The 24,332-nt window shown below is 46.6% G+C and overlaps 1 protein-coding gene across 3 annotated transcripts; it reads right to left on the bottom strand.

Annotated features, from left to right (window-relative positions):
* Positions 1-23,099, bottom strand: arhgap15 (Rho GTPase activating protein 15). Of its 3 annotated transcripts, none has more exons than XM_085772875.1 (13): positions 23,042-23,099; positions 10,834-11,083; positions 10,208-10,288; positions 9,959-10,102; positions 7,630-7,719; positions 7,452-7,550; positions 7,215-7,368; positions 6,031-6,165; positions 5,250-5,348; positions 3,892-3,969; positions 3,294-3,428; positions 2,414-2,519; positions 1-565 (listed from the first exon to the last, which is right to left on the bottom strand). In XM_085772875.1, exons 1-13 carry the CDS (start codon positions 23,053-23,055, stop codon positions 382-384), a joined length of 1,569 nt encoding a protein of 522 aa, XP_085629001.1. In that variant the 5' UTR covers positions 23,056-23,099; the 3' UTR covers positions 1-381. The 3 variants fall into 3 exon arrangements, with proteins under 3 accessions (XP_085629001.1, XP_085629002.1, XP_085629003.1); XM_085772876.1 differs by having other exon boundaries at positions 4-565; positions 10,208-10,276; positions 23,042-23,098; XM_085772877.1 differs by lacking the exon at positions 10,208-10,288 and having other exon boundaries at positions 12-565; positions 23,042-23,097.
* Between the last annotated feature and the right edge of the window lie 1,233 nt (positions 23,100-24,332).

The raw sequence follows: 24,332 nt of genomic DNA, 5'->3' as shown, positions 1-24,332 counted from the left end.
ACTGTTTTATCATGGTCACATCAGTTGGACTGTGGTGCTGGTTTCAACTCTCGCTCCACATTGTAATATTTGCTGGTTTTGAAACTGCTGAAACAAGAACCCTAACCCTGACTGTTGCGGATCTGAACCTTTGGACCGAATCTTGTGCTTTGTGGCTGAAAATCAAAGTTGAGTTTCTCCTTTGCTTCATGATGTCGAACCACAGTTATTACAGGTTACCACTGTATAATATCATATACATATAAATCTCCTCCCAGTGTCAGCTGAGTTCATTACAAATTCATCTTCACACACAGAAAAGAGTTTATTTGATACAGTCCATTAATGTGACTTCATGTTCCAGAGCAAGTCCATCAGCGATCCACTCCACCTCAGGAACCTTCACTTCCTGTCCAGGTTGAAGATGTCTCGGCTCTCGGTGAGGATGAACTCCACGATCTGGTTCTGGTACACCATGTTGACCGCCATGTTTCCTGCGTCCAGCTCGGGCCACATCAGCGTGGGGCCGAACACGATGCCGATGCCCTGAGTGGACATCAGGTTCTTCCTGGAAAAGGCCAGAAGTCTGAAAACAGAGAGTTGGACTTTTAGAGGGTTAGGTCTTTGTGTAGATCCCAGTAAAACAGTTTACGTATGATGCTCATTTGGAAGGGTGAGGGTTCATGCGATCATGTGAAGACATTGGACATCAGATAGGGGAGGACAGGAGGAACATCAGTCCACGGTGTCATGTTATTTTATACTAGTTGACTACTTATCCCTACTTTCTGATATTCAATGAAAATTAAACAGTAAAACAATGTCTTACAAGATTTCTTAAAAACAACATAATTTTATTCAATCTTACTGTTTTCAGATTAACGAGGGCCTAATGAAAAAGACAGAGCATTTATCATGGATGTGGGATGTAAAAAAAAAAGAAGCAGGCCAGTTGTAACCCGTCTTTTCTGCTTCCCCTCTTCCTAATGATGAAGTTGAATCTGCAGAGCACTTGTTTTATGATTGCAGGTATGTTAATGTTTTTTGGGAGGATCTGAATGACTGGTTGTCTTCCAGATTTGCCAATTTCTCTGGTGTAAAGAAGGAGACTATCTTGTATGGTATACATATAAATGAACCTTCAAATGACCTCGGAATCAACACAATAATTATCCTTGCCAAATTCTTTATACACAAAAACAAAGTTATGAAGACAAGGCCCCGGATCTATGTCTTTCATAAGGAGCTGTGTCACCACTTCTCTTCTTTAAAATGTATGGAAAAAAAGAATGCTGTGAAACTTCAAACTCAAGAAGACAGTATGTCACTGCCGATGTCGCTGGAGAGGTCCAGCGGTACATGATGGAGCCAAACATTGTCAGACAAGAGGATCCTCTCAAGTACTGGGAACGACACATCTACCCCAGCTTGCACAAGCCTGCACAAGCTTGCAATCGCGTTCTTGAGCACACCAGCATCCTCTGTGCCTTGTGAGAGGGTGTTTTCAAAGGCAGGTGAAATCCTTTGTAAGAAACGAAATCGCCTTATTCCGAAAACTGTAGAAAAATTGTTGTTTCTCAATAAAAATGAATGAAAATGGTTCCATAAGTTTCACAAGCACAGTCAGTGTCTCACAACCCACGTCAACACAAGCAAGGCAAGGCAAGGCAATTTTATTTGTATAGCCCGTTTTTACAGTTTGTCTCAAAGGGCTTTACATGGCTTCGTAACAACATCCTCTGTCCTTGGACCCTCACATCCACTGAGGAAAAACTACATGGAAAACCAAGCATATTCATTGTCTACACCCCCATTCCCACTTTCCCTTAAGACTCTTTATGAACACAAATGGCCTATTTAAACCAGTACGAAGTTCAAAATATACGTCTATCTACAGACCACTAATATCATTGTGATACTTTTGTTTGGCCAGTAGATGGCGTAGTAGAGCAAATGAAGCCCCAAGAAGCTTTGTGCTTGAGTGAACCAATTTGATGAAAAGCTTCAATGCTTCATAAAGCTTCATCTGGCCATCACTATTTGTCATTAATGTTTTTCCACAGTTCACAATTAGGTACGAGTAACTAAACAATTATAATCGGATTATCAATGAACTGCTTTACCTGTGGATTAATTTAAATCTGCTCATCAGTCAAACATTGACAAAGTTAAACGCTACTTTGTCAACAACTCACTCTGAACTGGAGTGTGTGAACGGAGACGAGTCGAGTGAGTTCAACTGTCACAGTCTGAAGTAGAACTAGATGTTTGTTCTGATCCAGTCTGAAGTAGAACTACATGTTTGTTCTGACTCTCCTCTAGATGTCTCAGCTGGGAGTAGCGAGTACTGACAGTAGTGAAGTAGTAGTGAAGTAGTAGTAGTAGTGATGCAGTAGTAGTAGTGATGTAGTAGTAGTAGTAGTAGTAGTAGTACCTATGCAGATGGCTGAACAGCAGCTTCATGGTGTCCTGGTTCGGTTTGGGCAGATCCTGGATCAGTTTCTTCACAGCCTGGATTTTCTGCTTGGACTCTTTGATCTCTGTTTGTGGTAGGAAGGGTTCACGTTAGTAGGTTATAGTATGTATATATATATATATATATATATATATATATATATATATATAAATATATATATATATATATATGCAGTAGTATAGTATATAAGGCTTAGGGTTAGTAGGTTATAGTATATATATAGTAGTATAGTATATAAGGGTTCGGGTTAGTAGGTTTAGTCAGGTTCACTGTGTACTTTTGTGGGAATTTTTGGGGGGATTTGTTGACCTAAACATTTTTTGGAATCTGCAGACCTTGGGGATTCCAAAACCCAATGTTGCCACTTACACAAACACCTGTATGGCGGCCATTTTGGAATTTCAAAACGGGCGTCATACAGGTGTCTGTGGTTTGTCTCAGTAAGAGTCCAACAGTGACTCTCACAGAGACAGTTATGAGACAGACGTTGACAGAAGCTGGAACAGAAATATACCGTTGATGACCAAATAGTCGCCCACGTGCAAATAAGCGCCGGTGCTTGAACAACCGCCGGCGTCCGAGCTCATTCAGCAGAATAAACGTCTGTTCAATAAAACGTGTTCACCATAGTCTGGCACAGAAGAATAAAAGTTTTTGAACAGCGTTTCTCCGGCTCTCTCACATGCAGACAGACACACACACACAAACACACACACAGACACACACACACACAAACACACACAGACACACAAACACACACAGGTGTGCTAGCGGGACAGGTCGCGCTGGACTACAAATAGACAAAAACAAATAGATAACTGCGCTGACGTCTACTCACTGACGGCCTCCACGAACGGCTGGAAGGAGCTGAACGGGAACAGCGGCTCTGGAAGTTCACGGAAAAACAACTTGAGTGCTCCGGTGACGACGTGAATGTCTTCCCACTGACTGTGGTCCAGGTCCAGCTCCTCCTCTGGGGACACAGGACAACACGGTCATGACTACAATGATGTGTAACATGTCTGAGTTTGCACAGTAAATGAATAAATATAGAATAACCCCACCCCCCACTCTGCTTGTCTGCAGCTGTGTGACGTTGTGTCAACTGGAAGAGGCATCGTTGGTTTCAATACTGTTGCAAATAAATATCTAATCCAACAACGGATGGAAAATCCGGCTTGTTTACAGTTCTATATGTTTTGTTCATGAACTTGCATTGTCCCACCCCAACACTAATATGAAGCATTGATAAGTATGTGAGGAATGAGTTGTTGTTCATCTGTGTTTGAATCTTTGTTGCATTTGAAACAGCCCCCAAATGATTCTGAACTGAACCTGGATCAGTTTGTATGTTGACTATTCATTAGTCCACTGGGATGTTCACTGTCGTCAGAGCCTCTGGCTGCTGTAGCTGCTGTTCTGCGTAGGAAACCAACCTTCATCCACCATGAAGCGAAGTTTCTGGATGGTGGCCAGGTTTCCACTGACTCTGTAGATGCCGTCCACCTCCAGCCCTGCAGACAGTCACAGCCAATCAGGACGTTCATCAACCCACATCTGTTGTAGTTATGTTATTGTATGTTTCCTATTAAAGTGTGAACTGTGGGTCTCTCTAGTAAATGACACACTCGGAGGTGAGGCAGTTACTCGTGCTTCACTTTAGTAGCCGCTCAACTCAACAACAACAAACAGCGGAATCAATCCCTGAGCACCTGGAGTCACAGTCATAAACAGTCGAGCACAGAGTGATCGATCAGATACACCACAGACATCGACCGTGTCAACCAGTAGAAACAGAGTCCTAGTGGACCGTATCAACCAGTAGATACAGAGTCCTAGTGGACCGTGTCAACCAGTAGATACAGAGTCCTAGTGGACCGTATCAACCAGTAGAAACAGAGTCCTAGTGGACCGTGTCAACCAGTAGATACAGAGTCCTAGTGGACCGTATCAACCAGTAGAAACAGAGTCCTGGTGGACCGTATCAACCAGTAGAAACAGAGTCCTAGTGGACCGTGTCAACCAGTAGATACAGAGTCCTAGTGGACCGTGTCAACCAGTAGATACAGAGTCCTGGTGGACCGTATCAACCAGTAGAAACAGAGTCCTGGTGGACCGTATCAACCAGTAGAAACAGAGTCCTGGTGGACCGTATCAACCAGTAGAAACAGAGTCCTAGTGGACCGTGTCAACCAGTAGATACAGAGTCCTGGTGGACCGTATCAACCAGTAGAAACAGAGTCCTGGTGGACCGTATCAACCAGTAGATACAGAGTCCTAGTGGACCGTGTCAACCAGTAGATACAGAGTCCTGGTGGACCGTGTCAACCAGTAGAAACAGAGTCCTGGTGGACCGTATCAACCAGTAGATACAGAGTCCTGGTGGACCGTATCAACCAGTAGAAACAGAGTCCTGGTGGACCGTATCAACCAGTAGAAACAGAGTCCTAGTGGACCGTATCAACCAGTAGAAACAGAGTCCTAGTGGACCGTATCAACCAGTAGAAACAGAGTCCTAGTGGACCGTATCAACCAGTAGAAACAGAGTCCTAGTGGACCGTATCAACCAGTAGATACAGAGTCCTAGTGGACCGTATCAACCAGTAGAAACAGAGTCCTAGTGGACCGTATCAACCAGTAGAAACAGAGTCCTAGTGGACCGTATCAACCAGTAGAAACAGAGTCCTAGTGGACCGTATCAACCAGTAGAAACAGAGTCCTAGTGGACCGTGTCAACCAGTAGATACAGAGTCCTCGTGGTAGCAGCGCTCGAAGCAGCTGCTGGTGAACGTACCTCGTTTATCCACGGCCTCCACACAGGTCCTAACGAACCGGGGCACCGTGGTTCCTTCTCGCTGGCAGAGGGTGGCCAGGTGGGAGCCGAACACTCGGTCTGGAACGTCACAACAACAACATGGACGTTACTGTTGGTTCAGTGTGTTGAAACATCTCTTCACTGCAGATAAACTGTATTTTGACTTTGAAGCTGCTTCTTCTGCATGTTTCAAAGCTCAGCATGTGAACGTGTGAGGGATTCTGAGGCCAAAGCGCTTCAGTTACACATTCTAGTTGGTGCTTGATTCACACGTGACCACAAACCAACGGAAACAACTTCAGCTCATGTGTTTGTGTCTAAACCACAGAGAGGACAAGAGACATTTTATTCTCAGAGCTTTCAAGTCTTTTATTTAGTGACTCGTCGTCGGCTGGACCTGCTCGTCCTGACACATCAGGTTCCCATGGCGACAGCTCTGTATCTCTGTACTGGTACTCGCTGTGATTTATTGTTAGCACTTAGTGAACCAAGCTGATCAATGACATCACAGCAGGTGGTCACACTGATGTGTCAACATAGGAGACAGTCGTAGAGCCATTTGTGTCACAGAGAGAGTTTCAGTCTGCACTGTCACAGTCCTGAACAGTTGTCATTAAATCAACCACAAGCTTTTTCTCACAGTTATCTCTGTAGTCGACAAACTCTACAAACATTCATAACCTCCGTAACTCAGTTCATAGAAAAACTGAGCTGGGATTTGTTTTTATCAATGCAAAGACACAGAAGAGGAGGTGGGAACCTTTGATGATGCCTTTCTCCTGCAGCGTCTTCATGGACGGACGTCTGTTGATGAACTTCTTCAGTCTGTTCTTCACTCCGTTCTTGTCGGCGCTGTCTGACGCGCTGTGCTTCAGCTTTGAGCTGCTGAACATGTCTGAGGAGAAACAACAACACAAGGGATGTGTAGTTACTATAGTAACAGCTGTGTTTGTGGCTCCAGCTGCCACACATCAACACTGGTTCATGTGCTGTGCTGATAGTAGTTGCGTTTCCATCCACCTTTTTTTATTCGCATTTTCAAAAATTACGAATAAATACTTGGATTGAAACACCGGAAATTCGAAAAAAGGTAGTAAATGCCAATAAAAGTTTTTACTCTTTGGGGGGGTGGATTTGTCAGCGTATCGATATAAGGAAAATGCAACTTTTTGTTATGGAAACAGGTTATGTGAATTGAGCCAGAGTTTGTGGGTGAAGTGCTGCTGGAGGACGACTTCCCAACAGTCCTTCATCCGCCGACGTTCCCAAACAAATGGGGAACGAGGCGGTGTCCCAGCTCTCGTCTCAGCACCGCAACACAAACACACTCCGTAACCGTAATCTTTTGTTCATGACGGTTAAGACTACACAATCACACGCTGTAACATCGTATATGTTATGTAACGTTATCCACCGCTCCAGTTATTGATGTTTCACCGGCTTCATTGTAACCAAATGCACATGGAGGAGAGGAGCGTCACCAGAACAGACTGTCACAGTTCCCGACTGTTTTTCTGTCCAACAATAATTGCCCTACGGGGACACAAATAAAAACCTTGAACCTTGAACCTTGAACCTTTCTGTGGAAATATCTCATGTTACAACATGAAAACCTGACCCTTATATTCAAGTGTTTAACATTTAGCTGGTGCGGATTATGTACAGGTGCGTCTAGTCCGGAAAGTAAGTAAATTGTTCATGATGTTGAGTGTCAACTGAGTGTCAACTGTTGGACACATTCACGCTCTCTTATGACGTAATCTCACGGTGCACTCCTCCTCTCCCAATAATCGCAAAACAATAACGAATGGAAACGGCCATAAATTCGCATTTGCTTTTTGCGCATTTTCACAAAATCTACTCTTAAATTCGATACATTTGGATGAAAACCCAGTTAGTGTCATCTATTGTTGTGTTGCTCATTCACTGGTACAAGTCACTGACTGATGGAGCGGCGGTGCACCGGGTTGCGCTGCTTGGGGTTGGGGGAGGCGGAGCCGTGTCCCGGCAGCGAGCCGTGGGCCGGCAGCGAGCTGTGTCTCGGTAGGTACTCGGTGCTGCTTGACCTCTGTAGGGGAAAACCTCCATCTGCTTTACTCTGGAAACACAAAGAGCATCGTTACATCAGGAATCTCTGACAGTGAAGTATTCCAGTGCGTGTGAAGACTTGAAGGTTCTTACTGAAGAGTTGATGGCCATTCTGATGGCGTCGTACCATTTGCCGGCGGTCATGGGACTGTCGACCTGTAGGAGGTATTCGCTTCCTGTGTTTGTTGTGACCTGTAGTGGTCAGAACAAAGAGCTTCAGTGTGAGGCTGAACCCTGAACCCGGTTCTACGTCAAGCAACAGGTTTGATACCTGGAAGACATTTTTCCTGCTCGACTTCTCTGTTGTCCACTCGACCACCGCTCCACTCAGCAGAACCACATCGGTCTTTCCTCCTGGTTTCTGTTAGAGTGAGAGAGAAAGAAATGTTTGATTTCTGTTATAGAGTTTCAGTCATCAGCTCTCTGGCCTTCAAGACGCTCCTCTGTCCTATCTAAAGGTCTCTGGCCTTCAAGACGCTCCTCTGTTCTATCTCTGGCCTTCAAGATGCTCCTCTGTCCTATCTAAAGGTCTCTGGCCTTCAAGACGCTCCTCTGTTCTATCTAAAGGTCTCTGGCCTTCAAGACGCTCCTCTGTTCTATCTAAAGGTCTCTGGCCTTCAAGACACTCCTCTGGTCTCTGGCCTTCAAGACACTCCTCTGTTCTCTGGCCTTCAAGACGCTCCTCTGGTCTCTGGCCTTCAAGACACTCCTGTGTCCTCTGGCCTTCAAGATGTTCCTCTGTTCTATCTAAAGGAAGAAGGGAAAAAGCTCTGGAGAACACCAGCCTCACTCCACCCTAACCCCCTAACCCCCTAACCCCCTAATCCCCTAATGCTCAAATCCCCTAACCCCCTCATCCTCCACCACAGCAGGACCTGTGGCCCAGAGCCAGGTGAGCTCATCAGGAGCTCATCTTCACTAGGAGCTCGTCCTCACTAGGAGATCGTCCTCACTAGGAGATTGTCCTCACTATAAGCTCGTCCTCACTATAAGCTCGTCCTCACTAGGACATTGTCCTCACTAGGAGCTCGTCCTCACCCTGTCACTGAGGCAGCAGGAGAGGACTGACATACCGAGTTTAGTCTATAATGAACTGAATTGATAGTTTTTGGGCAGAGGAAGGTTTAGGGTGAAGGGTCGGCGTCTTCTTTTGACTGGTGGACTGTTGTTATTGTTTGGAACCTTTGTGGACACACTGCTGAGTATCTAAGAATTGAGTTTCATTAAAGGTTGTGTGCTCCTTTGTTTGGGACCCTGACTGACTCCCTGACTGCCCCCCCCCCCCCCCCCCCCCCGCCCCGCTGAAGCAACCAGTAGATAGGGACAGTAGCAGACAGTAGAGACAATAGAGACAGTAGATACCAGAGTCGTCTCCTGTTGTCTGATCTGGTGTCAGTACCGTCCACATGGAGCTCAGAGACAGTAGAGACAGTAGATAAAGTAGAGACAGTAGAGACTGTAGAGACAGTAGAGACAGTAGAGACAGTAGAGACAGTAGAGACAGTAGAGACTGTAGAGACAGTAGATAAAGTAGAGACAGTAGAGACTGTAGAGACAGTAGAGACAGTAGAGACAGTAGAGAAAGTAGAGACAGTAGAGACAGTAGAGAAAGTAGAGACAGTAGAGACAGTAGTAACAGACAGTAGAGACAGTAGATACCAGAGTGGTCTCCTGTTGTCTGTCCTTATAAAACAGCAGCTGGTCTGGAGTCAGCACCGTCCACATGGAGCTCAGAGACAGTAGAGACAGTAACAGACAGTAGAGACAGTAACAGACAGTAACAGACAGTAACAGACAGTAGAGACAGTAGATAAGGACAGTAGATACCAGAGTGGTCTCCTGTTGTCTGTCCTTATAAAACAGCAGCTGGTCTGGAGTCAGCACCGTCCACATGGAGCTCAGAGACAGTAGAGACAGTAACAGACAGTAACAGACAGTAGAGACAGTAACAGACAGTAACAGACAGTAGAGACAGTAACAGACAGTAGAGACAGTAACATACAGTAGAGACAGTAACAGACAGTAACAGACAGTAGAGACAGTAGATACCAGAGTGGTCTCCTGTTGTCTGTCCTTATAAAACAGCAGCTGGTCTGGAGTCAGCACCGTCCACATGGAGCTCAGAGACAGTAGAGACAGTAACAGACAGTAGTAACAGACAGTAGAGACAGTAACAGACAGTAGAGACAGTAACAGACAGTAGTAACAGACAGTAGAGACAGTAACAGACAGTAGAGACAGTAACAGACAGTAACAGACAGTAGAGACAGTAACAGACAGTAGAGACAGTAGAGACAGTAGAGACAGTAACAGACAGTAGAGACAGTAACAGACAGTAGAGACAGTAACAGACAGTAGAGACAGTAACATACAGTAGAGACAGTAACAGACAGTAACAGACAGTAACAGACAGTAGTAACAGACAGTAGAGACAGTAGATACCAGAGTGGTCTCCTGTTGTCTGTCCTTATAAAACAGCAGCTGGTCTGGAGTCAGCACCGTCCACATGGAGCTCAGAGACAGTAGAAACAGTAGAGACAGTAACAGACAGTAACAGACAGTAACAGACAGTAGTAACAGACAGTAGAGACAGTAGATACCAGAGTGGTCTCCTGTTGTCTGTCCTTATAAAACAGCAGCTGGTCTGGAGTCAGCACCGTCCACATGGAGCTCCAGTTCTTCCTCTGCTTCTTCCCACTCTCTGAGACTTTGGCTATGTTCAGGTTTTCACCTTTCAGCTCCACCTGGCAACACAAACACAAACACAAGCACACAGCTGAGTGTCGGGGTCGGGGTCGGGGGGGTCGGGGGGTCAGACTGAGGCGTCGGGTGTCGAGGTTCCTCCTCACCAAAGGGCCGAACGCTGCAGCTCCTGCAGCGACGTTGTGCTGCGACTGGTTCCTGCGGTGGCGTGAGATCTGACCTGAGATCTGCTGGCAGAACATAGTCAATACAAAGACCTGAGATCTGCTGACAGAACACAGTCAGTACAAAGACCTGAGATCTGACCTGAGATCTGCTGACAGAACACAGTCAATACAAAGACCTGAGATCTGACCTGAGATCTGCTGACAGAACACAGTCAATACAAAGACCTGAGATCTGACCTGAGATCTGCTGACAGAACACAGTCAGTACAAAGACCTGAGATCTGACCTGAGATCTGCTGACAGAACACAGTCAGTACAAAGACCTGAACCTGGAGCTGCTGGTCTGGTACGTACAGGTTTATATATATAGTAAAGATAGATATAGATATAGATATAGATAGTATAGATAGACACAGTCAGTACAAAGACCTGAGATCTGGAGAAGCTGCTGGTCTGGTACGTACAGGTTTATATAGTATAGATAGATAGATAGATAGATAGATAGATAGATAGATAGATAGATAGATAGATATAGATATAGATAAAGATATATAGTATAGTATCTATAGATAGGTATAGATAGATAGTATCTATCTGGTACGTACAGGTTTCTGAGGGAGGTCGGAGTCCTGCAGCACCATGGACTTGGACTGGCTCAGCCGCTCCGTGGTCGTCTGGGAGCTCTTGATGCGCATCTGCACGGGCGGCAGTGGAACCGGCGGCGGCTGCTTCTGCACGGGCGGCGGTGGAACCGGCGGCGGCTGCTTCTGCACGGGCGGCGGTGGAACCGGCGGCGGCTGCTTCTGCACGGGTGGAGGTGGAACCGGCGGCTTCACACTCCGCAGGTTTGTGACTCTGAGGACCAACAAAGAAGAAGTGAGTGTGTTTAGCTTCCACTTCCTGTTGGCAGCTGTGATTGCTTCACCGTGGTTACACAACCGCTGTCCCTCTGCTGCCAAGTAGAGAGGACAGCTGAGCTGCAGCTGCCAGAGCTGGGGCAACAACATGACCATCAATACAAAGATCTTTTTATATATATATTATATATATATTAGGATCGGGACTCGATTAAAAAAAATTATCTGATTAGAGGCTTTGTAATTAATTAATCGAAATTGCATTTTTAATCGCATATAAATATTTGACTTGAGAACAGTGAGAAGCAATTTCTTTCACATGGATTTTAGTATACCATTGAATAATGACTGAATACATAAGCTTAAGCAACAAAACATTGTTTATTTTTTTCAAGGCGGTACTTAACCAAGACCAACAGAGTAGGGATGCAAATCATCGATTAATTCATTAATCATTATTTAATGGACCTTATCGATCAATTAACGATTACCTGATAAGCGCCGATTTTCCTGAGAACCTAAATTTAAGGGGAAAATTTAAGCTGAACATTCCTTATAGGACTCTACACTAGTATTTGTTAGTTTATTTTTAGAGCACAGCACAATGAAAAATGTTTAAGTAACAAGACATTTGGTAAATGGTCTTTCCTGCCACTACACTATGTTGATTACTGTATTTAACTACTTAAATCACAGAAGCATAAACTGATGTAAACATTAATAAAACTCAGTAACCAATCACAGCACAGCTCCATGTTGTCCCTGTGTGATGTTGAGGGACAGGTCAGGACAGTCTGAAGACAGACAGCTCTGAGGTTGAAGTTTATAATAATGAAATGCACCGTGAGACAGTGACAGGTTTGTAGCTACGTCTTGGTTTGAGCTGCGTTTAGGCTACATTGAAACTTTATAGATCCATGGGCAGTGATCAATGTCGGCGGCTTTTTAACTCGTTATTGTGCCAGTATAATCAGTATGCCTGAAACTCATCCAGTGAGAAACGTTCCACGGTGCAAAAATAAGTGCGATTAAAATGTGTTAATTCTTTTAACACGTTCATTTTTGTGTAATTAATTAATCTTAATTAACGTGTTAAAGTCCCAGCCCTGTATATTATATATAATATATATATTATACTTTCAAAGGACCACAGAGGCCGGCGGTCATCACACCTGTGAAGGTTTACACTTTGTTTGAGGCAGTGGCAGGTTAAGTGTTAAAGCTGTACAGAAAAGAAAATTGAATTTGATTCCACTCTGGGTCTTAACATTAGTGTAATAACTCATCTATCAGACAACATAGACAACAACAGGACTCTGAAGGAGACAACAACAGGACTCTAAAGGAGACTCCAACAGGACTCTATAGGAGACAACAACAGGACTCTATAGGAGACCCCAACAGGACTCTATAGGGGACAACAACAGGACTCTATAGGGGACAACAACAGGACTCTAAAGGAGACTCCAACAGGACTCTATAGGGGACAACAACAGGACTCTATAGGAGACCCCAACAGGACTCTATAGGGGACAACAACAGGACTCTAAAGGAGACCCCAACAGGACTCTATAGGGGACAACAACAGGACTCTAAAGGAGACCCCAACAGGACTCTATAGGGGACAACAACAGGACTCTAAAGGAGACCCCAACAGGACTCTAAAGGAGACCCCAACAGGACTCTATAGGGGACAACAACAGGACTCTATAGGGGACAACAACAGGACTCTAAAGGAGACCCCAACAGGACTCTAAAGGAGACAACAACAGGACTCTATAGGAGACAACAACAGGACTCTAAAGGAGACCCCAACAGGACTCTATAGGAGACAACAACAGGACTCTAAAGGAGACTCCAACAGGACTCTATAGGGGACAACAACAGGACTCTATAGGAGACCCCAACAGGACTCTATAGGGGACAACAACAGGACTCTAAAGGAGACCCCAACAGGACTCTAAAGGAGACCCCAACAGGACTCTATAGGGGACAACAACAGGACTCTAAAGGAGACCCCAACAGGACTCTATAGGAGACCCCAACAGGACTCTATAGGGGACAACAACAGGACTCTAAAGGAGACCCCAACAGGACTCTATAGGAGACCCCAACAGGACTCTAAAGGAGACAACAACAGGACTCTATAGGAGACAACAACAGGACTCTAAAGGAGACCCCAACAGGACTCTATAGGAGACAACAACAGGACTCTAAAGGAGACTCCAACAGGACTCTATAGGGGACAACAACAGGACTCTATAGGAGACCCCAACAGGACTCTAAAGGAGACAACAACAGGACTCTATAGGAGACCCCAACAGGACTCTATAGGAGACAACAACAGGACTCTAAAGGAGACTCCAACAGGACTCTATAGGGGACAACAACAGGACTCTATAGGAGACCCCAACAGGACTCTATAGGAGACGACAACAGGACTCTAAAGGAGACCCCAACAGGACTCTATAGGAGACAACAACAGGACTCTAAAGGAGACTCCAACAGGACTCTATAGGGGACAACAACAGGACTCTATAGGAGACCCCAACAGGACTCTATAGGGGACAACAACAGGACTCTAAAGGAGACCCCAACAGGACTCTATAGGAGACAACAACAGGACTCTAAAGGAGACTCCAACAGGACTCTATAGGGGACAACAACAGGACTCTATAGGAGACCCCAACAGGACTCTATAGGGGACAACAACAGGACTCTAAAGGAGACCCCAACAGGACTCTAAAGGAGACCCCAACAGGACTCTATAGGGGACAACAACAGGACTCTAAAGGAGACCCCAACAGGACTCTAAAGGAGACCCCAACAGGACTCTATAGGGGACAACAACAGGACTCTATAGGAGACCCCAACAGGACTCTATAGGGGACAACAACAGGACTCTATAGGAGACAACAACAGGACTCTAAAGGAGACCCCAACAGGACTCTATAGGAGACCCCAACAGGACTCTATAGGAGACCCCAACAGGACTCTATAGGGGACAACAACAGGACTCTAAAGGAGACCCCAACAGGACTCTATAGGAGACCCCAACAGGACTCTATAGGAGACCCCAACAGGACTCTATAGGAGACCCCAACAGGACTCTATAGGGGACAACAACAGGACTCTAAAGGAGACCCCAACAGGACTCTGAAGGAGACAACAACAGGACTCTATAGGAGACCCCAACAGGACTCTATAGGGGACAACAACAGGACTCTATAGGAGACCCCAACAGCACTCTATAGGAGACCCCAACAGGACTCTAAAGGAGACCCCAACAGGACTCTAAAGGAGACAACAACAGGACTCTATAAGGGACAACAACAGGACTCTATAGGAGACCCCAACAGGACTCTATAGGGGACAACAACAGGACTCTAAAGGAGACCCCAACAGGACTCTGAAGGAGACAACAACAGGACTCTATAGGAGACCCCAACAGGACTCTATAGGGGACAACAACAGGACTCTATAGGAGACCCCAACAGCACTCTATAGGAGACCCCAACAGGACTCTAAAGGAGACCCCAACAGGACTCTAAAGGAGACAACAACAGGACTCTATAAGGGACAACAACAGGACTCTAAAGGAGACCCCAACAGGACTCTATAGGGGACAACAACAGGACTCTATAGGAGACCCCAACAGGACTCTATAGGGGACAACAACAGGACTCTATAGGAGACCCCAACAGGACTCTATAGGAGACAACAACAGGACTCTAAAGGAGACTCCAACAGGACTCTATAGGGGACAACAACAGGACTCTATAGGAGACCCCAACAGGACTCTATAGGGGACAACAACAGGACTCTAAAGGAGACCCCAACAGGACTCTAAAGGAGACCCCAACAGGACTCTATAGGGGACAACAACAGGACTCTAAAGGAGACCCCAACAGGACTCTATAGGAGACCCCAACAGGACTCTATAGGGGACAACAACAGGACTCTAAAGGAGACCCCAACAGGACTCTATAGGAGACCCCAACAGGACTCTATAGGGGACAACAACAGGACTCTAAAGGAGACCCCAACAGGACTCTATAGGAGACCCCAACAGGACTCTATAGGAGACCCCAACAGGACTCTATAGGGGACAACAACAGGACTCTAAAGGAGACCCCAACAGGACTCTGAAGGAGACAACAACAGGACTCTATAGGAGACCCCAACAGGACTCTATAGGGGACAACAACAGGACTCTATAGGAGACCCCAACAGCACTCTATAGGAGACCCCAACAGGACTCTAAAGGAGACCCCAACAGGACTCTAAAGGAGACCCCAACAGGACTCTATAGGAGACCCCAACAGGACTCTAAAGGAGACAACAACAGGACTCTATAAGGGACAACAACAGGACTCTATAGGAGACCCCAACAGGACTCTATAGGGGACAACAACAGGACTCTATAGGAGACCCCAACAGGACTCTATAGGAGACAACAACAGGACTCTAAAGGAGACCCCAACAGGACTCTATAGGGGACAACAACAGGACTCTATAGGAGACCCCAACAGGACTCTATAGGAGACAACAACAGGACTCTAAAGGAGACCCCAACAGGACTCTATAGGGGACAACAACAGGACTCTAAAGGAGACCCCAACAGGACTCTAAAGGAGACCCCAACAGGACTCTATAGGGGACAACAACAGGACTCTATAGGAGACCCCAACAGGACTCTAAAGGAGACCCCAACAGGACTCTAAAGGAGACCCCAACAGGACTCTATAGGAGACAACAACAGGACTCTATAGGAGACCCCAACAGGACTCTATAGGAGACAACAACATGACTCTAAAGGAGACCCCAACAGGACTCTATAGGAGACAACAACAGGACTCTAAAGGAGACCCCAACAGGACTCTATAGGGGACAACAACAGGACTCTAAAGGAGACCCCAACAGGACTCTATAGGGGACAACAACAGGACTCTAAAGGAGACCCCAACAGGACTCTAAAGGAGACCCCAACAGGACTCTATAGGAGACAACAACAGGACTCTATAGGAGACCCCAACAGGACTCTATAGGAGACAACAACAGGACTCTAAAGGAGACCCCAACAGGACTCTAAAGGAGACAACAACAGGACTCTAAAGGAGACCCCAACAGGACTCTAAAGGAGACAACAACAGGACTCTAAAGGAGACCCCAACAGGACTCTAAAGGAGACCCCAACAGGACTCTATAGGAGACAACAACAGGACTCTAAAGGAGACCCCAACAGGACTCTATAGGGGACAACAACAGGACTCTAAAGGAGACCCCAACAGGACTCTAAAGGAGACCCCAACATGACTCTATAGGAGACCCCAACAGGACTCTATAGGAGACAACAACAGGACTCTAAAGGAGACCCCAACAGGACTCTAAAGGAGACAACAACAGGACTCTAAAGGAGACCCCAACAGGACTCTAAAGGAGACTCCAACAGGACTCTAAAGGAGACTCCAACAGGACTCTATAGGAGACCCCAACAGGACTCTATAGGAGACTCCAACAGGACTCTGTAGGAGACCCCAACAGGACTCTATAGGAGACCCCAACAGGACTCTATAGGAGACTCCAACAGGACTCTAAAGGGGACCCCAACAGGACTCTAAAGGGGACAACAACAGGACTCTAAAGGAGACCCCAACAGGACTCTATAGGGGACAACAACAGGACTCTATAGGAGACAACAACAGGACTCTAAAGGAGACCCCAACAGGACTCTATAGGGGACAACAACAGGACTCTATAGGAGACTCCAACAGGACTCTGTAGGAGACCCCAACAGGACTCTATAGGAGACCCCAACAGGACTCTATAGGAGACCCCAACAGGACTCTATAGGAGACAACAACAGGACTCTGAAGGAGACCCCAACAGGACTCTAAAGGAGACCCCAACAGGACTCTATAGGAGACTCCAACAGGACTCTATAGGGGACAACAACAGGACTCTAAAGGAGACCCCAATAGGACTCTATAGGAGACCCCAACAGGACTCTATAGGAGACCCCAACAGGACTCTATAGGAGACCCCAACAGGACTCTATAGGGGACAACAAAAGGACTCTAAAGGAGACCCCAACAGGACTCTAAAGGAGACCCCAACAGGACTCTATAGGGGACAACAACAGGACTCTATAGGAGACAACAACAGGACTCTATAGGAGACCCCAACAGGACTCTAAAGGAGACCCCAACAGGACTCTAAAGGAGACCCCAACAGGACTCTATAGGAGACCCCAACAGGACTCTATAGGAGACCCCAACAGGACTCTATAGGAGACCCCAACAGGACTCTATAGGGGACAACAACAGGACTCTAAAGGAGACCCCAACAGGACTCTATAGGGGACAACAACAGGACTCTAAAGGAGACCCCAACAGGACTCTAAAGGAGACCCCAACAGGACTCTATAGGAGACAACAACAGGACTCTATAGGAGACCCCAACAGGACTCTATAGGAGACAACAACAGGACTCTAAAGGAGACCCCAACAGGACTCTATAGGGGACAACAACAGGACTCTAAAGGAGACCCCAACAGGACTCTATAGGAGACCCCAACAGGACTCTAAAGGAGACCCCAACAGGACTCTATAGGAGACAACAACAGGACTCTAAAGGAGACCCCAACAGGACTCTATAGGGGACAACAACAGGACTCTAAAGGAGACCCCAACAGGACTCTAAAGGAGACCCCAACATGACTCTATAGGAGACCCCAACAGGACTCTATAGGAGACAACAACAGGACTCTAAAGGAGACCCCAACAGGACTCTAAAGGAGACCCCAACAGGACTCTAAAGGAGACCCCAACAGGACTCTATAGGAGACAACAACAGGACTCTAAAGGAGACAACAACAGGACTCTATAGGAGACCCCAACAGGACTCTAAAGGAGACCCCAACAGGACTCTATAGGAGACAACAACAGGACTCTAAAGGAGACAACAACAGGACTCTAAAGGAGACTCCAACAGGACTCTATAGGAGACTCCAACAGGACTCTGTAGGAGACCCCAACAGGACTCTATAGGAGACAACAACAGGACTCTAAAGGAGACCCCAACAGGACTCTATAGGAGACTCCAACAGGACTCTATAGGAGACAACAACAGGACTCTAAAGGAGACCCCAACAGGACTCTATAGGAGACCCCAACAGGACTCTAAAGGAGACTCCAACAGGACTCTATAGGAGACTCCAACAGGACTCTGTAGGAGACCCCAACAGGACTCTATAGGAGACCCCAACAGGACTCTATAGGAGACCCCAACAGGACTCTAAAGGAGACAACAACAGGACTCTAAAGGAGACAACAACAGGACTCTAAAGGAGACTCCAACAGGACTCTATAGGAGACTCCAACAGGACTCTGTAGGAGACCCCAACAGGACTCTATAGGAGACAACAACAGGACTCTAAAGGAGACCCCAACAGGACTCTATAGGAGACTCCAACAGGACTCTATAGGAGACCCCAACAGGACTCTAAAGGAGACCCCAACAGGACTCTAAAGGAGACCCCAACAGGACTCTATAGGAGACCCCAACAGGACTCTAAAGGAGACAACAACAGGACTCTAAAGGAGACTCCAACAGGACTCTATAGGAGACCCCAACAGGACTCTATAGGAGACTCCAACAGGACTCTGTAGGAGACCCCAACAGGACTCTATAGGAGACCCCAGCAGGACTCTATAGGAGACAACAACAGGACTCTATAGGAGACTCCAACAGGACTCTGTAGGAGACCCCAACAGGACTCTAAAGGAGACCCCAACAGGACTCTATAGGAGACCCCAACAGGACTCTAAAGGAGACCCCAACAGGACTCTATAGGAGACCCCAACAGGACTCTAAAGGAGACAACAACAGGACTCTATAGGAGACCCCAACAGGACTCTATAAGGGACAACAACAGGACTCTAAAGGAGACCCCAACAGGACTCTAAAGGGGACAACAACAGGACTCTAAAGGAGACCCCAACAGGACTCTATAGGGGACAACAACAGGACTCTATAGGAGACCCCAACAGGACTCTATAGGAGACCCCAACAGGACTCTATAGGAGACAACAACAGGACTCTGAAGGAGACCCCAACAGGACTCTAAAGGAGACCCCAACAGGACTCTATAGGAGACTCCAACAGGACTCTATAGGGGACAACAACAGGACTCTAAAGGAGACCCCAATAGGACTCTATAGGAGACCCCAACAGGACTCTATAGGAGACCCCAACAGGACTCTATAGGAGACCCCAACAGGACTCTATAGGGGACAACAACAGGACTCTAAAGGAGACCCCAACAGGACTCTAAAGGAGACCCCAACAGGACTCTAAAGGAGACCCCAACAGGACTCTATAGGGGAAAACAACAGGACTCTATAGGAGACAACAACAGGACTCTATAGGAGACCCCAACAGGACTCTAAAGGAGACCCCAACAGGACTCTAAAGGAGACCCCAACAGGACTCTATAGGAGACCCCAACAGGACTCTATAGGAGACCCCAACAGGACTCTATAGGAGACCCCAACAGGACTCTATAGGGGACAACAACAGGACTCTAAAGGAGACCCCAACAGGACTCTAAAGGAGACAACAACAGGACTCTATAGGAGACCCCAACAGGACTCTAAAGGAGACCCCAACAGGACTCTAAAGGAGACAACAACAGGACTCTAAAGGAGACCCCAACAGGAGTCTATAGGAGACCCCAACAGGACTCTATAGGAGACCCCAACAGGACTCTATAGGAGACCCCAACAGGACTCTATAGGGGACAACAACAGGACTCTAAAGGAGACCCCAACAGGACTCTAAAGGAGACAACAACAGGACTCTATAGGAGACCCCAACAGGACTCTATAGGGGACAACAACAGGACTCTAAAGGAGACCCCAACCATGGTCCAGTGAAACCAGTACCTTTGTAAACACACCCACAGCTACTCTGGTGACCACTCCCACACAGATTAAATACTGGGTCTCACTCCACTGTCTTTGTCTAGCTAGTGCGGAGTAGTGAGACTTGTTGCCTATAAACTGATGAAGCCCCTTGGATGAGAGGTGAAACGTCTACCCAGACAAATACAAGTCCAGATGCCTACGATTCAATTTGCCCAGAATATCTACACTATATTACCAAAAGTATTCGCTCACCTGCCTTTACTCATTCTATGAACTGAAGTGCCATCCCATTCCTAACTCATAGAATTCAATATGATGTCGGTCCACCTTTTGCAGCTATTACAGCTTCAACTCTTCTGGGAAGACTGTCCACAAGGTTGAGGAGAGTGTTTATAGGAATTTTTGACCATTCTTCCAAAAGCGCATTGGTGAGGTCACACACTGATGTTGGTCGAGAAGGCCTGGCTCTCAGTCTCCGCTCTAATTCATCCCAAAGGTGTTCTATCGGGTTCAGGTCAGGACTCTGTGCAGGCCAGTCAAGTTCATCCACACCAGACTCTGTCATCCACGTCCTTATGGACCTTGCTTTGTGCACTGGTGCACAGTCATGTTGGAAGAGGAAGGGGCCCGCTCCAAACTGTTCCCACAAGGTTGAGAGAATGGAATTGTCCAAAATGTTTTGGTATCCTGAAGCATTCAAAGTTCCTTTCACTGGAACTAAGGGGCCAAGCCCAGCTCCTGAAAAACAACCCCATACCATAATTCCTCCTCCACCAAAGGCCAAGTGATTAGGACACCTGATTCTGATCATTTGAATGGGTGAGCGAATACTTTTGGTAATATAGTGTATATAGATATAGATACTATAGATAGATAGTATCTATAGATGGAGATAGATATAGATACGTATATAGTTTAGTATCTATAGATAGGTATAGATAGATAGTATCTATAGATAGATATAGATATATAGTATCTATAGATATAGATATATAGTATAGTATCTATAGATAGATGTACAGTAGATACAGATATATAGTGTAGATAGATATAGATATACAGTATAGATAGATAGTATCTATAGATAGATGTAGATATAGATAATAGATACAGTATATAGTATAGATAGATATAGATAGATAGTATCTATATATAGATATATAGTACAGATATATATATATAGATATACAGTATAGATAGATAGTATCTATAGATAGATGTAGATATAGATACAGTATATAGTATAGATAGATATAGATAGATAGTATCTATATATAGATATATAGTACAGATATATATATATAGATATATAGTATAGATAGATATAGATATAGATAGATAGTATCTATATATAGATATATAGTACAGATATATATATATAGATATACAGTATAGATAGATAGTATCTATAGATAGATGTAGATATAGATACAGTATATAGTATAGATAGATATAGATAGATAGTATCTATATATAGATATATAGTACAGATAGATATATATAGATATATAGTATAGATAGATATAGATATAGATAGATAGTATCTATATATAGATATATAGTACAGATGGATAGATATAGATATATACTGTAGTATAGATAGATAGTAGTAGTCAGATGTCAACATTGTGTGTGGAGGAACGTGATGAGGAACAGAACACACTGCGTCGCTCGCGGCAACACGTTGTGTATGTGATGCATAATGTGTTGCAGAGTGTGGAAGTTGTCGTCACTGACACAACAACTTGTGTTCACGCTCCGACTGTTGACTTGTGTGTTTTCATCACGCATCGCTACCTGATGACATCACCATCCTGCCTCTGATTGGACCACAGCAGTGTCTCCACGGTAACAGTTGATTTGGGTTTAATTCCCTCAGTATGAGGGGACCGTTGTCATGGTTACAATGATGACAATGAACGGTGATGGAAACAAGGTGGAAATCACAATAAAGTGCAGCACCGACGACCTTTGACCTTGTGTCACAGGCGTGAACAAGTCCTGAGGTCAAAGGTCAGACACACGTCAGCTAGAGCAGAACCAGAACCAGAACCAGAACCAGAACCAGAACCATTAAGATTTGTAACAGATTTAGGTTTTCGTACTCATCACTGTAGTCTTTGTGAGAGTGTTGGCTGGCCTTCTTTGTACAATCGTAGATGGGAACACTGGTATTGTTTTCTTTATAAGGCCATCCTGTGTGACTTGCCTCCTTATTTGTGTTCTCTCTTGGTTCCTAAAGTCAACACCAGCAGCTGTCGTCTCAGGCCGATAGATTGATAATGTATCTACTGTTCCTCGTACGCGGACTGTCTTTGGAGAAAGTGACTTCAAAGCATTCGCACCCTCGTCCTGGTACAAGTTACAGAGTCATCTTAAACTGGATTATCTCCCAAGTATGGAAGATGTTAAAGCTATAGGATCAAGGACTATTTGACTGCTGCATGCACATGTTCTCTCACCGAACGCAGCTGGTGATTCTACTGTAGTGATGTGATTTGCTGTTACTGTTTTAGCTGTTTTTATGTTTGTTTAGTTGATGTTGTCCAAGTGTGTACTTGATGTGGACCTACTGTGCTGCTCTCTGGGCCAGGACCCCCTTGCAAAAGAGATTCTGAATCTCAATGGGATTATTCCTGGTTAAATAAAGGTTAAATTAAATAAAACAAACAGAACCTACCCCCCCCCCCCCCCAACTGAACCTCCTGAACAGATTTGACGAGAACTGAAGTAACAGGAAACAAAATGAAACAAACTTGTATCATCACGACGTGAGCAACAGTTCACCACACACACACACACACACACACACACACACACACACACTCTCTCACACACACACACACACACACACACACACACACACACACACACACACACACACACACACACAAACACACACACACACAGGCCTGAAGGAAACACTCAGGAAGATTTACTGTTGTTCGATCAGAAATCTGCACTAACACAAACCGATCGCCACCACACGAGGTCAGAGGTCACGGCGGCGGCGGGTCAGTAGATCTTACCTGGAACTCGCCATCTCTGCGTCTGTGTCACCGTGTCGACTGAACGCCGCGGAGCTGAACGCCGCGGAGCGAGGCGACTGTTAGAGGAAGTGTGAGTCATCACGTGGTTTTCAAACGTCTCGCTGCAGCTGCTGCTGCTGCTGCCGCCACTTCCTGAAAGGAGCACGCAGAGTGGTAGAGAGGTAGAGAGCTGACTCCGCCCACTGGCAGAGCTGACTCCGCCCACTGGTAGAGAGCTGACTCCTCCCACTGACAGAGAGCTGACTCCGCCCACTGACAGAGAGCTGACTCCGCCCACTGACAGAGAGCTGACTCCGCCCACTGAACTGACTCCGCCCACTGACAGAGAGCTGACTCCGCCCACTGGCAGAGAGCTGACTCCGCCCACTGGCAGAGAGCTGACTCCTCCCACTGGCAGAGAGCTGACTCCGCCCACTGGTAGAGAGCTGACTCCTCCCACTGAGCTGACTCCGCCCACTGGCAGAGAGCTGACTCCTCCCACTGAGCTGACTCCGCCCACTGACAGAGAACTGACTCCTCCCACTGGCAGAGAGCTGACTCCGCCCACTGAGCTGACTCCGCCCACTAGCAGAGAGCTGACTCCGCCCACTGAGCTGACTCCGCCCACTAGCAGAGAACTGACTGCGCCCACTAGCAGAGAACTGACTCCGCCCACTGAGCTGACTCCGCCCACTGGCAGAGAGCTGACTCCGCCCACTGAGCTGACTCCGCCCACTGACAGAGAACTGACTCCGCCCACTAGCAGAGAGCTGACTCCGCCCACTGAGCTGACTCCGCCCACTGACAGAGAACTGACTCCGCCCACTGACAGAGAGCTGACTCCGCCCACTGAGCTGACTCCGCCCACTGGCAGAGAGCTGACTCCGCCCACTGAGCTGACTCCGCCCACTGACAGAGAACTGACTCCGCCCACTAGCAGAGAGCTGACTCCGCCCACTGAGCTGACTCCGCCCACTGACAGAGAACTGACTCCGCCCACTGACAGAGAACTGACTCCTCCCACTGGCAGAGAACTGACTGCGCCCACTAAGCTGACTCCGCCCACTGGCAGAGAGCTGACTCCGCCCACTGACAGAGAGCTGACTCCGCCCACTGACAGAGAGCTGACTCCTCCGCCCACTGGCAGAGAGCTGACTCCTCCGCCCACTGGCAGAGAGCTGACTCCTCCCACTGGCACAGAGCTGACTCCGCCCACTGGTAGAGAGCTGACTCCTCCCACTGGCACAGAGCTGACTCCGCCCACTGGCACAGAGCTGACTCCGCCCACTGG

This window comes from Trachurus japonicus, unplaced genomic scaffold (assembly GCF_045865225.1).
Source record: "Trachurus japonicus isolate A0001 unplaced genomic scaffold, Traja_1.0 AP031020.1".
NCBI lineage: Eukaryota > Metazoa > Chordata > Actinopteri > Carangiformes > Carangidae > Trachurus > Trachurus japonicus.
The sequence above is the reverse complement of the archived record's forward strand: the minus strand, read 5'-3'. Positions and strand labels throughout refer to the sequence as shown.

Excerpts from the sequence above, each read along its gene's own strand:
- arhgap15 (XM_085772875.1), bottom strand. Across the intron at positions 10,103-10,207 it reads CTGCAGCGTTCGGCCCTTTG|GTGGAGCTGAAAGGTGAAAA; the intron begins GTGAGGAGGAAC and ends TTGTGTTGCCAG. Across the intron at positions 3,970-5,249 it reads GGAGGCCGTGGATAAACGAG|GGCTGGAGGTGGACGGCATC; the intron begins GTACGTTCACCA and ends GACTGTCTGCAG.